General features: G+C 44.6%; 1 protein-coding gene across 1 annotated transcript in view; it reads right to left on the bottom strand.

The window, feature by feature from the left end:
* Window positions 1-14,300, bottom strand: part of LOC308298713 (adhesion G protein-coupled receptor L3) — a gene marked incomplete at both ends in the record, with an annotated part of 264,755 nt that overhangs the window by 162,526 nt on the left and 87,929 nt on the right. Inside the window, one exon of the mRNA XM_080742365.1 lies at window positions 13,465-13,574. Coding sequence (XP_080598491.1) covers window positions 13,465-13,574 — 110 coding nt within the window. The remainder of the gene's footprint in view (window positions 1-13,464; window positions 13,575-14,300) is intronic.

The following is a 14,300-nucleotide window of genomic DNA, read 5'->3' as shown; positions in this document are numbered from 1 at the left end:
GTATTTATCATTTAAAAAATGAACTAAATTAGTGAAAAGGCGTTGTGTTGTGTGCTTGTAGATCGGCTGTTTTCACTACTTTTGTGCGGCGGCCTTGTATGATGAAGCACAGCTTTACTTGGCGAAAGAACGTACACATTTGAAACTTGGAGATACGAGGTTTCCACCCGACGACGACGTTATGCATATTCATAGGAACATGTGTGAGCAAGGTGCATGTGTTTGTGTCTTCCCCAGTGAACATGGGTGTTCCTGTGATCCGGGGTTAGGGTTACCGGAGAGAACAAGAACGTGATAGATTACACCGGCTCCTACATGGCTATTAGATGAGACACCAAAAGAAAACGCTAAACATTTCCACATGTCTACATCCACCTCTTTCACACCACCCATTTATCCACATTGGTAATCACAGCCTTTCCTGTGCAATTATCTCGCCTCTCAACTGGAAAAAATAATAGGATAAAAGAAAATCACATTATTGTCCGTTTCCTGGAATGCGTATTTCTTAGCATGCCTCTTCAAGAGCATGTGCTGTGATTACCTGAACAACTTGGGGCAAAGTTGAAGCTTGTAGATCTGCTATTTTCGAAAAAATGTGTGAAATGTTTTCAATGTGTTCGAAAACTCTAGTAGTCTATAAATTCACAAAAGTGAGTGGCCAGCGTATCTCAAGAACCGCCCGACCGATCGACTCAAAACAAAACTTGCAGATTAGTACCGTAATGTGAACGGTCACAGCTTGTCCATATCTCTGTCTGTCTATAACGCCTGACACTGTGGTTCTATGGGTTTGTCGCTCTGACATCACGCTCTGGCTTCACTGTGATGTCCCACTAACAGAATCCCTTTTATGCCCATATATGGAGTTCCCTGATGTCATCAATATTAAGCCCATATCTAACAGGACTTCATATGGGAATGCCCATATATGGAGGCCACATCGGCCACATACCACACTAACAGAATCCATATATGGCCAAGACAGATGGCCAAGACAGCCCATATCTGTGTGGCTGGTTCTAGAGACAGGGATCTCCATGTATGGGCATAAAAAGGCATGATGTCAGATGTAAAAGGGACACAGAGACGGATCGGTGGTGCAACATGGGTGTTGGTCCAAACCTCTTCTAGTACGGTACAGTACGTGGGCATAAAAGGGACACATGCAGACAGAAAGACATGTACAACAGGTACTCTAACAACGGGTCAAACGAGTATTGCTTAACCGGAGGGCTATGTTTAAAGTCTCTCTTTTCAGGCGGCGCTGCGTTTGACTGGTTCCTCTGTTTTCCTCCACCGGGAAGAGTCCACGGCTGCTTTCTGGTCGATGGCGAGCTTTGTCCAGTCAGCGGGTCTTGTCTCCTCCAAGTTCATCAATATTACTTTCTTCACCCAGTCATTTACTTCCTTACATACGTGTCTGTCAGTCCGTAACACCATCGCAGCATGCGTCTCCTCACCACATCCACTACTCCACTCCCATCCTCCGTCTCAGCGACAGTAGGCTATGTGCTCATCTTTCTCTGCCTCAGTGACACGCCACACATCCATCTAATCATCCTCATCTCTGCTCTGTCCAGCTCCTCCTCGTGCACCACCCCCAGGGCCCCCGCTTCGGTTCCATATACGTCATACTTCTGACACAGGCCGAGTACACTTGCCCTTTTCATCTTCAGGGACGGGGCCTTGGATGTTAAGAAAGGCATGTATGTATGTATTATATCGTTGTTGCAGTGGTGGTGGAAACCTTGCATGTTCCAAAACCGTTCGTTTTGTATTTATCATTTTAAAATCACACCCGTGTGAAGTGGAGCTGTGTGTGTGTGTGTGTGTGTGTGTGTGTGTGTGTGTGTGTGTGTGTGTGTGTGTGTGTGTGTGTGTGTGTGTGTGTGTGTGTGGATCATGTGTACCGATTTTTGTGACATTTGAAGAAAATGTGTAGGAAAAGGAGCAAAAAGTGTGTTTTGGAGAAAATTCAAGATGGCGGAAAATCTATCATGGCGCAAATGGGCGTGGCCTATATGGGGAGATGCGTCATGACCCAAGGAATCCAGGGAAAAAATATTTTTACGGTTCAAGAGTTACAGGCCAAAACGTAAAGTGGGGTGTTATGGCGCCACCATGCGGCCAAATGACACAATTATTTTTTATTTAATCCTTGAAATCATTATGAACCTCCTCTCCAAGTCTTGAAACTCTAGCCCCTATGGTTTGCGAGAGACAAATAATTGAATGTGAGTTTTTGCGATTCCCATTATAAGTCAATGGGGAAAATTAATTCACTAATAAATTAATATCAATTAAACTATTGAACCTTTCTCTTAGCAAGTTACTAGCCCACGATTCCCGAGTAAGCCGGTCGATTTGACATATGGCGCGAGTGTGTGGTGGCAAAACTGTGGGACTAGTAGCGTGCCGAAGTTTAGGAAGTTCAGGCTACATACAGACACACAGACAGACCCACACGGCCACGTATAGGGAGCCTGTGCTTCACACAGCTCCAAAAAAACGGTTTAAAATAGTGAAAATAGACGATCTACAAGCACACAACGTTGTGTGCTTGTAGATCTGCCATTTTCACTAGTCGTGTGCGACAGTATTGTATGATGAGTACAGTCTTTACGAATAAACGTACACATTTGAAACTTGGGAGATACGAGGTTTCTGCCCGACAGTGACGATATATACAGTCTATACATCCCTGCCCCCCCCCCCCCCCCCCCCCCCTGCCTCCTTTTTTCTCTTTACAATTGACCCCATTGGGGCCCCCTGGTAGCCCCCCCTCCCCCCTTGGAGAAAACCCAGTGAACTCTGCTGTATGAAAGCGTTCAGGTGCCACAAATCACGCGTATAAGCAGTGGCGTGGGTGTGGGAGTGCGGTGCGAGGGTTTGCCGGTGCCGGGGGTTAAGGAGTGGTCAGATAGCACTGAGTGATGAGGTGGCATTAACGGCTCCCTTCACACTTGGACAGAAGTGGATCTGGATCGCTCAGGTGGCAAAGGGAGAAATAAAACCCATCCCCTCCCCAGCCTATGGTTGAGCGGCCTAATTTCCGTTGCCGCCGCCGCCACTGTAGACGAGGGAGCGGTGCTGTGTATGTGTGTGGTGGACTAGGTGTGTGTGTGTCGTTTCGGCGGGGAATTCCCTGCACTACGGCTTATGAAGGCAGATTATTGGAGAAAATCCGAGGCACCGAATCACTGAACTATTTGTGCGATGTGCTTAGCAGATTTACTGATAAGGTCCGATAGAGAGATCAGCAACTCAAGTGGCTTAACCCCACGTAAGCTTTATTTCCAAAAAAATTATCGAAAACAGGCAATCTACAAGCTCAATAGATTGGCTATACTGAAATACAAAAATAAGGGGGAAAAAAGCCGAAAACAACAGATGGGGGATTATTGGAGACAAGGAGCAATGTTTGTATGCTTGGCAGGTTTGTGAGCTTATGCAAAATCACAATTCAACAAAACCTGAAACAACAGTGAGTATTAAAGCTGCAATCCGGGACTTCTTTCTAATGAATAAAACATAACTTTTACCAGGCAGTCTATATGGTGAAGTATGTTAATACAATATAAGCAGCACATCTTCTGCAGTGAATGAAGGTAGTGTCCCTAACCAAATGTATTTTTGTGTATGTGTGTGTGCAACTGTGTGTGCGTGCACGCGCGTTTGCATGCAGTCACTGCAGTGTGTGTTGCGTTTCATATATTTCGCTCAATCACATTTCAGCTGTAGTTGCTATTGCTACTATACATATCAACTCATTGTGCGCATCCATACTATACACACACACACACACACAAAATAAACACATTCAAAACAAAACAAAGTCCCAGATTGAAGCGTTAATACTATACTACTATAACTCAATTGAAGTGGAGTAGCTTGAAGCTTGAACAGAGACCATGGTTCACAAGCACCGATCATGTCTAAAGGCCTTGAAGAGGCATCCTGGTCACACAGGTGGTGTTGACTGTAGGTGTGACCACGGCGTAATGGGCTCCATAATCACACCGCATTATGCTCGGGCTGCACTGTAAGCGATAGCCATGTGTAGAGTATCAATTTCACCGCTTCACCTGCCAGTGCAGAAGGACGGTCGGTTTGGTAGCAGGTGCTGGGCGAAATGTGCCAAAGCAATCTGCCCTCTTATTCGATCAGGGTCCGCTTGAAACGGTTAGGTGTGCTATTAGAGATTGATTACTTAGCCATGCGAAATGAATTAAAAACCAATTAGATATGTTGGAAATAAAAACATGGCTAATTGCCTGGCGGGTTGCCACGATGTATCGCGGAGGATTACCTTATTCAGTTCAAATCAAAGGCCTGATTGCATGATTATATGTCTTGGCTTTGCTTCCAGGCGCATCTGACAGGGCTAAGCTCCGTCCTGCTGTGCGGCGTACGGCTGAACATTGTCTTTATTAGCTGTAAACAGTGGGGGGAACTATCGTTGCTGTCGGTAGGAAACCCTCGTCGAAAGCCATTATTCTAAAAAAACATAGCTGATCAACCGAGCGCTGCGAGCTTGTAGATCGTGCTTCACACTATTGTGCGACAAAAGTAGGGCGTTGGGTGACAGAAAAACATAAAAAGTAGGAGATATGAGTTTTTTTTTTCCGACAGCAACATTATGTATAGTTATAGATCTTCTAGTAACATCACCCTTATATTTCACCTCTCTCTGTAACTTTTCTCCTTCTGTTTCCATTTCTATTCCCTTAACATCTCCACCTCTTTCTGCACACACACACACACACACACACACACACACACACACACACACACACACACACACACACACACACACACACACACACACACACACACACACACACACACACACACACACACACACACACACACACACACACACACACACACACACACACACACACACACACACAGCATCCCCCCCACCACATATTGGGAAAGGAGTGGTGGCGGGGAGGGCTGACCGTTTGCCTGGATCAAGGTCAGTCGATTTGCCATGGAAACCGCACGCAAAGGCACATCTAATTAGTCATAATACTCAGGGGAAAGGAGGGAGGCGGTTTGCGAGAGGCAACAGCAGGACATTATAGTAACCAACAGAAAGGTCTCATAATAAAAACGAGCCAAGGCTGGAGAACCCAGATTCTTTTTTTCTTTTTTGGACTAGGGTCTTTGTGGCGCCACACTTTGCCAAAGATTTCCGGATGGGCTCCGAGGCACAGCGAACACGAACGGTCGCTCTGACCCCCGATGAGCTCAACCTTTGAGAGCGAACCTCCTTGTTAAAGGGAAAGATACACACAGCGAGAGAGAGAGAGAGAGAGAGAGAGGTTTTAATAAGGCGCTAAGAGAATAGACGGGCATCTCTCTCCAGTGAGGCGCTGGGAGAAGTCAAGGTGAGAGGGCGGGGCAGAAGCAGATGTCAGCTATCGGAGCAGAGTCATGTTTATGAGTCATCATAAAGGCCCGGAGCGCCACATGAGGCCCAGAAGGGAGTCTTGCTAATCTGCAGAGTGCACGAGGGAGCACGCCTGCACCCCGGGGCGTCACAAGGGGTATGAAAGTGGGACTGAGTTACCAGGGCCTACAAGCTCACAGTGCGGCACCGAGTGCGGCGCTGCAAGCTTGTAGATCTGCTATTTTTGAAAAGTCGTAAAAATGTGCGCAAATCTTTGAATATGTATTTTTTAAGCGAACGTTTGTAACTCAAATTATGCTTCCGGGGAGGGGTCCCTGGAACTAAATATTTTGAGATGGGGGTCTAGCTGTGGCCAAATACATATCATCTTGGGGGTCCTTCACATGAAAACGTTTGAGCACCACTGACATAGAAACATAAGATTCTTGCACACATTTTCACGATGTTTCAAAAATAGCAGATCTACAAGCTCGCGGCGCGGCACTCGGTGCCGCGCTGTGAGCTTGCATATCTGCTATTTTTCAATAGTTAACATTCATGGGGGGCCCGCAGTGAATCCTTGTACCCAGGGCCCAGAATTTGGTGTGACGCCCCTGCCTGCACCGCGGCGTGAAGCATAGGTGAGCACTGTGACATGAGACCATGGTGGTTCTCCAGATTAGTGTTGATTTCGTCGACTAAAACGATGACGAAAAATGTTTGTCGACTGCATTTTTTTTTCACTGACAAAAACAAAATAAAAACTAAGCTGTGATGACTAAAACTAAGACAAAATATATTGACAAATACGTCAACAAAATAAATACTAGACTAAAACGTTAGGGAGGGACTAGTGGAGAAGAGTGTCATTTTATGTTTGGTTGCTCTCAGGTGTTGCATGCTGAAAATAGCAGATCTACAAGCTCACAACGCGTCGCAGCGACGCGTTGTGAGCTTGTAGATCTGCTATTTTCAGCACAAAACCAAGTGTAAAATGAGTCATTACGATGCGATCGCAGCGCGATGCGTTGTGAGCTTGTAGATCTGCTATTTTTAGCACAAAACCAAGTGTAAAATGAGTCATTACGATGCCATCAAGGCCTGCCAAAATACATTTCAGTTGACTAAATCAACTGTAGATTTAGTCGCCTAAAATGTTATGATATTTAGTCGACTAAAATTAGACTAAAACTAAAACTTTTCAGATGACTAAATTATGACTAAAACTAAATTACATTTTATTCAAAAGACTATGACTAAAAATAAATCAAAATGTGTTGCCAAAAACAACACTGCTCCGGATGATGTTCACATCAAGCTGTTACACCTTATAATGGGCCCAGAGGCTGAGTACGTTCGCATCCGATTTGAGGCTCTTAAAAAAAACGTGTCAAATATCCATCTTAGCTCAGTGACGCCTCGCTGTTTTTATTATTCACATTGCCACGTACGAAAGACACCCCCGCGACTCACAGGTAGTGATTAATCAAGGCGGCAGCTTGAACGAAACCAAGACGGATGGCACGGCGCCATGGCATTACCCAACAATCACCCAGGCAAAACACTGATAATGACCCGCTGTAGCATTATTTTTTTGTTATTACGACTGATGGAGCGGATCAAATTGCGAATTAATAAAATCAATATCGCCTCCATGGCGATGTGTCCATCGATTCAGCCTCCCCCCCCCCCCCCCCCCCCTCTCTCTCTCTCTGATGCTATTACAGGCGGATCTGATGGTGCAATTCTGCTGCCTGATGAGGGGATGGAAGGGAGGGCTGTAACTTATCCTGACAGAGAAGAAGAAGCTCCTAGGGCAGAATACAGATGAAAAACGTCCACTGCAGGAAGTAGGGCCGTGGGGAACAGGACAGAAAGGGTGGAGAGAAGGAATAGAGGAGAGGATGGGGAGAGGGCTAAAGCCCGGATCAGAGTCTACGGTGGAGAGCTATCCACCGCAAATTTGAGGTGGAAAGCTTTCCACCTCAAGTCAGAAAATAAGTGCAGGCCATCATAGTACGCCACGGTGGAGTCCTATTCACCGTGACTGACTAGTGAACGGGGGGTAGAGCCTGTCTGTCTGATAGTTAAAACAGAGAGATGTGTTGGGACTCGCGGTGGAAAGCTCTCCACCGCGAGGAATGATGTAACGTTGTAGTTTCATGACTCAAAAAGACTCGAAAAGACTACAACGCGGTGGATAGCCTTCCACCGCGGACCCGACTATGATCCGGGCTAATAGTATACAGTATATCGTCACTGTCGGGCAGAAACCTCGCATCTCCAAGTTTCGAATGTGTATGTTTTTTTTTTTCGCGACGTAAAGCCCCGCTCCATCCTACACGGCTGTCGCACAAAAGTAGTGAAAATAGCAGATGCACACAACGCCTCGTGGTGCGAGGCGCTGTGTTGCTTGTAGATCGACTGTTTTCACGAGTCTAAATCCTTTTCAAAATGATGAATACAAAAGGAACTGTTTTGGACATATGAGGTTTCACCCCGACAATGATGATATGCTATGTACGCACACATATACACAGGGGTATACAATATTATTATTATTATGTAAACGCATAAAGTTACATCAATATACTGTATATGAGAATTTCAAAGATATAGCAGCATACATGCATGCTAACAAATATGACTGGAAAAACAAGGGGAAAATATGTGAAAAAGCAGCGACAACATCTTTCTCCGTCATTGGTGTCACCACTGTTCAGATGCTCAGACAGCCCGGCTTTGCACTGGGAACGGAGTGGTCAGTATGCGCTGTCTGCCGTGCTCGGAATCCGGTGACCGTCCAAGCGCTCTGAACGACCCGACACTTGCCTAATCACTGCCATGACTTTTGGATCTCCCATCTCTCTGCAGGGCGCAAAGTTTAGATCACATAGCCCAGTGTGGACAGACCATGATCACGGCGTAATTGGTTGTTGGCTGGTTGTCAGGGAGATATCACGATCAATCGATGAATGGGCTCTGGCCAAGTCCTCTGCACATGTGTCGCTAGGTTACACCACAGGTCGCTGTGTCAATATATAACAAACAGGGTTCGATGACTAAAACCTAAATCCAGGTTTTAGATTGTTTATATTAAATATATACAGTGTGTGTGTCTCTCTCTCTCTATATACACACACACACACTAGGGCATTCACGAATAGGGATTTTTAGTATTCGAAATATTCAACCTCAAAGTATTCGAATAGTCGAATATTCGACAGGACTGGCCAAACTATCAAATATTAGTAAGCAAGAGACGAACATTGTGAAAATAGCCGATCTACATGCTCACAACGCCTCGCGTGAGCATGTAGATCGGCTATTTTCACAATATTTATCTGTGGAACCGAGTCACATTAAATGTAATACCTACAAATCCAAGTGCTTGTCAGGGTTGTGGTCCCCAGTTCAAATATGTTTATTTTGGGGGTCACAGCCTAAAAAGGTTTGAGAACCCCTGGTATAGAGCATTTACAAATTCATCCACCAGGGGCATTGACAACTCATTCTTATGACATCCTATCTAGCCAAGCTTTATAAACTATATATTTTTTAAAGAGAAAAAAGAAAAGCGAATATTCAACTGCGGTGAACAACATCGAATAGTGACTTTGATATTCGAATATTCGGTGAATGCCCTAACACACACACACACACACACACACACACACACACACACACACACACACACACACACACACACACACACACACACACACACACACACACACACACACACACACACACACACACACACACACACACACACACACATATGGGGGACTTAAAATACTGGTAAGGTACAGAGTGCTTCACTGCTGGAGGACAATTGTCATGGGCGGCTGCTCCCCTTATTAGACACTCAAATCCTTCAGTCTCTGACTCAGGAAGGGGGCGGGGGCGGCAAACGGCGCTGAATTGCCACGTCTGGAACAGTATAACCCCCGCTCTCTCAATATAACTCTCTGAGTTTAGCAGTCACCTGGGAACGAGCTATTTCCTGACACCCAATGCACCTGCCAACCACAATATCCTCGGTTAATATTTTGAGACCTCGATGCCACACGTTCATTGATGGAAACCCGGGGAGGAGTTAATAAGACATTATGATTATTATGGTTATTGTTGTTATGATGTTAGGCAAGTGGCCGTAATAATCACACGTGTGCAATGCACCAACAAATCGTTGGCAGTCAGACAGAAACCTTGTACCTCCATAATTCAACTTTTTCCCCACGTAAATTAATGCCCACTTCATCATGCAAGAGTGTTGCACGAAAGTCGATAAAATATCAGATCTACAAGCTCACAACATGCTGAGCTGCTAACTGTTCTAAACATGTTTTATATACATTTTATAATAATATAAAACGGTTTTGGACATACAAGGTTTCCACCGGAACAGGGACGAAATACTAAGACCTGGGAATGCATCTCGCTCCCATCGAGGAGGGTCTGATTGCTTCATTTGGAAAGTGTCTGTATTCATAACACAGAGAGGGCTCGGCTGTGCGGTCACGTACACTGCCAATTTGAATGCCTCTGCATTGGTTCTCGCAATATACTGCAGGCTCTCAGGAAGAACAATAGAAACAAAGGGAGTGTAACCGATTTGCTGAATATCCAGACTCAGATATTTGTGAACAAATGTCTGAGTAAAAGAGTGCAGCGCATTTGCAAAGACTCCAACCTAGAAAATAAGCGTGAATATAATAAGAAGTAGTATGTTGGATACAGGTCAGGTGGGCACTAGGGACATCGGGGAACCTCAATGTGAAATTGGGCTACTTTGTCCAAAATGTTAAAAGAAAATATTTGAAAAATGGTCTTAAATAAAACAAAGTATACAAGATGTGAACATGCACAGTACATCACATTCAGACTTAATTTTTCCTTTTAATTTCTTGTTTATGCCCCAAAATGACCTGTAGATATACAGGTTTTGTAGCAGTTAGTAGCAATTGTAGAAATATTAGACCTTAATTGTCCAGCAAGAAATAGACAATTTTACATTAAGGTGACCAGATGTTTTGGTGTCCACCTTACCATTAGGGTATATACAACATACAACCCACTTTGTGAGTTCACTTACTCACAAAGTGATTTGTCTTTACAGCACAATACAGGTACAGTATGTGCTCATTGTCCAATTGTGAGATATGAATATTTGGGTAATTGGCATAATGACAAATACATAAATATATAAGTTAGTGCTAGGGTGGAATGAGCACCAGTAAACCGCTCCCATGAAATTCAGAGATTAAATAGCACCAATTTCATATCACTTAACATTGACCTTTCAGCGTCTATGTGATATTTTGTAGAGAACGAACGAACGCCAGTAAACGTGACTCATGCACTGTGGTTTATATCAAAAGGTCATTACAACACAAAATGGATTCACGATGCAGTAATTTGTTAGCTGGACCAAGGGTCAATATTTTTTTGCTTAACGAAAACAAAGCAAGTATTTAGAATGTATATTCAATAGATCTGGTATGAATAAATATGACTTAAGGGAATGCTACATGCGAAACTTAAGTATCTTCTAGCAATTTATTTTCCAGATGCACTGTCTAGAAAAAGTTGTTTACAATCAGAGGGATTACGCGAACTGAATGAAATGTCCTTTAGGCGTTTCTTTATTTAGCCATTTTATGGGGATCAATGAAGTCTTAGTAGTAGTTAAGTAGTTAAGTTCCCTTCTATCACATGTGACCACTTTTGTTTCATTGCGTTATATTCCTCATAAACAATAAAAACAAAAACAAAGTTAGGATCATCAAAATGTCGAGTGAGATTGTAGGGGTACAGCTCAGAGGTACTGTACATGAACATCGCATTTTGTCCTGATTGGTGTGGAAAGGTCACGATTAACCAATTGAACCCCAGCGTTTTGATCATGTGGAACGTGCAATTTTCACCATGCGACATCGCAACATGACAAACTATAATATTAGAAGGCTGGGGTTAGGAAAAGAAAGGAACCTTAGAGCTTAAGTGATTAACAAGAAGCCCTTGTTTAGTGAGACCTCAGCTTAGCGGTATGCAGGGGCGTCACAAGGGGTAGGAAAGTGGGACTGAGTTACCAGGGCCCAAGGTGGAGGGGCCCTATAGTAACTTTAGCTATTGAAAAATAGCAGATATACAAGCTCACAGCGCGGCACCGAGTGCCGCGCTGCGAGCTTGTAGATCTGCTATTTTTTGAAAAGTCGTGGAAATGTGCGCAAATCTTTGAATATGTATTTTTTAAGCGAACATTTGTAACTCAAATTTTGCTTCTGGGGGGTCCCTGGAACTAAATATTTTGAGATGGGGGGTCCTTCACATGAAAAAGTTTGAGCATCACTGACATGGAAACATAGGTTTCTTGGCACACATTTTCACGATTTTTCAAAAATAGCAGATCTACAAGCTCACAGCGCGGCACCGAGTGCCGCGCTGCGAGCTTGTAGATCTGCTATTTTTTTTCAATAGTTAACATTCATGGGGGGCCCGCAGTGAATCCTTGTACCCAGGGCCCAGAATTTGGTGTGACGCCCCTGTCCAACTGAGCACAACAAACCGGTTTGATTTTGAGTTGGTGCTCCATGCTAGCCTGGTGTTGCTCATACTAATTCCTCACTGCGTATCATACACATTAGTATGGACTCGCGAGCAGAATTTTCATTTCCAAAGGGTGGATTAAAAAAATGGACACTGCTTGGACCCTGATTGGTCCCCCAAATTTTGGGGGAGAGGAAATTGATTCACAATTGAGCGGGGCCAGACCCATATTCGCCATGAGAGCACGTTTTTTTTTGCCCAGGCGTATTGGTCAGGTTCCAGGCTAGCTCATAACATGATAATGTTTAAAAGTTGACACCGACAGTGTTTTGACTCGCATGAGCTCAGCACCCTGCCAATACCAAGTACCTCACAATAGAGCTAAGCTACTATTAAAGGTGAGGTAATCAACAATTTGGTCACTTAGGACAAGGATATACTTTTGTTTTAAAGGCTTGTACAGGCTTAATGGCTTGTATAACTGTAGAAAAGTGACTGCTGTGGATAACAGTGGGCTCATCCCGTGGCGAAGCCCAATAAAAGTGTAATTTTACAACATATATTAAATACACATAATAAATCCTGAACACTGTGCACACCCGAAAACCAATTGAAGATATTACTTATGACAAAGCACACAATGCTGTGAGCCAGCATACTGTTATCATCATTTCACCGCACCGCAGGCTGGAGGGAGATGAAGGCAGCATTAACATCACATCAAACACAGCAAACATGCAAAGCCAGCGTTACGCTGCTTCTAAACTCTAGGCACATAATGGGAAAAATAAAGAAAAGGGGTAAAATAAAGAAGGAAAAAAGAAAGTTAATCATCAGACTAGAGTGTCTTCCAGCGATCATTCTTCACGCTTAGACAGCGCTGCTGAAAGGATGTTGTGATGTCATACTGTACAATGCGCTATCATCTCAGAAGAGACGTTGTTTGCAGACGTGCCGCTGCCTCAGAACAAATGCTAGAACGGGTGGCATCATTCTCCAGACGGGATATTTCCGAGCATGAGAGAAAGTTACAACCGAAAATATCACCGGGAGAAATGGTCATGTTGAACATAATTTGATAGCAGCCATATTGGAGAGAGGTCGGGTGACTTCTCACTTCCTTCAAAGGTGTTACCAATGATACTAATGAAGGCTCTGTTCCATTTCATGCAGCACAATGGTTCTCAAACCTTTTATTTCAAGGACCCCATAACTCTCAGTTACACACCTTAAGGGGTCATTTGGAACCCCCAAGGGACCATGAGGGTGCCGGTGCCTGGACCACAGACCCACTGGTGTAGCAGAGTGTTTTCAGTGAGGCAAAATGCACAATATCAGCACCCTGACTCTGTTTGACCAGAATGGAACAGAGCCTTCATTAGTATTATTGGTAACACCTGTGAAGGAAGTGAGACCCACCTTCTCTCCATCATGGCTGCTGTGCATATACAGTAAGTCTATTCAGAGAAGCACTTTAATTAAGAACGCAAAAGAATTAAAAGCATACGTACTGTAGGGCACACATTCATACTGGACCTCCAGGTACTTGTAGGTTCCGGGGCAAGGGTCAGGAAAGACATCCGGTCCCGCCACCACGGCACACTGGGTACGGTTGTTACATCTGAAAAGACAGGTGAGAGGTCAAATTAATCATACAAGAGCGCACCCAAACACAATCCCGGCCCAGCGAAGCGCCGCGCTGCGGCACATCAGCCAAGCATTTAGCGCTGTGCTTAATGAAGTCGAAAGGATTGCCTTTCCCTGGCAGAGATTATAAAGTCCACACATTTTCAGGTTCAGTAAACAGTGATTGCCAGGCTGTCATCAGTGAAATCCTCCGTCAGGCCAAGGAAGACGAGTTGGACGCCACGGCCGCACACAGACAACCACGGCCTGGACGGCGTGCGGCATTTTTTGGCCTGCCATTACAGCGTAACGGATGGTTAGGTGGGGGGGGGCAGACACAGTCAACCGAGTGCAAAATCAGCTCTGGATTGTGAAATGGGGGTCTTCATTAAAAACACAATTATGGCTCCGGCAAGCGTTCTCGTCTGCCATTTTACCTTTGGCAGTCATCAATCAAAGGCCCACTTCGCATTCATGAAGCTCCTCACGCCCATAATGGCAGCACTTACCTCACAACATTAGCGGAACGTTTTGACAAGTATTGATCTCCTTGAGCTCATCATCTGCTGTGCATAAGGTAAAGCAGGAATAGGCTTGCTGCTGGATGGTGTTGTTCTGCTTACAGACCCAGACCCATTATGGATAGATAGGGGCCTCGATGAGGCCTACCGTTAACCAGGTACGTATGGTCTATGTACACCATTACACCATCCTTCATCAA

This window comes from Nannobrachium achirus (assembly GCF_963921795.1).
Source record: "Nannobrachium achirus genome assembly, chromosome: 14".
NCBI lineage: Eukaryota > Metazoa > Chordata > Actinopteri > Myctophiformes > Myctophidae > Nannobrachium > Nannobrachium achirus.
This window is presented reverse-complemented; position numbering and strand designations above follow the sequence as displayed.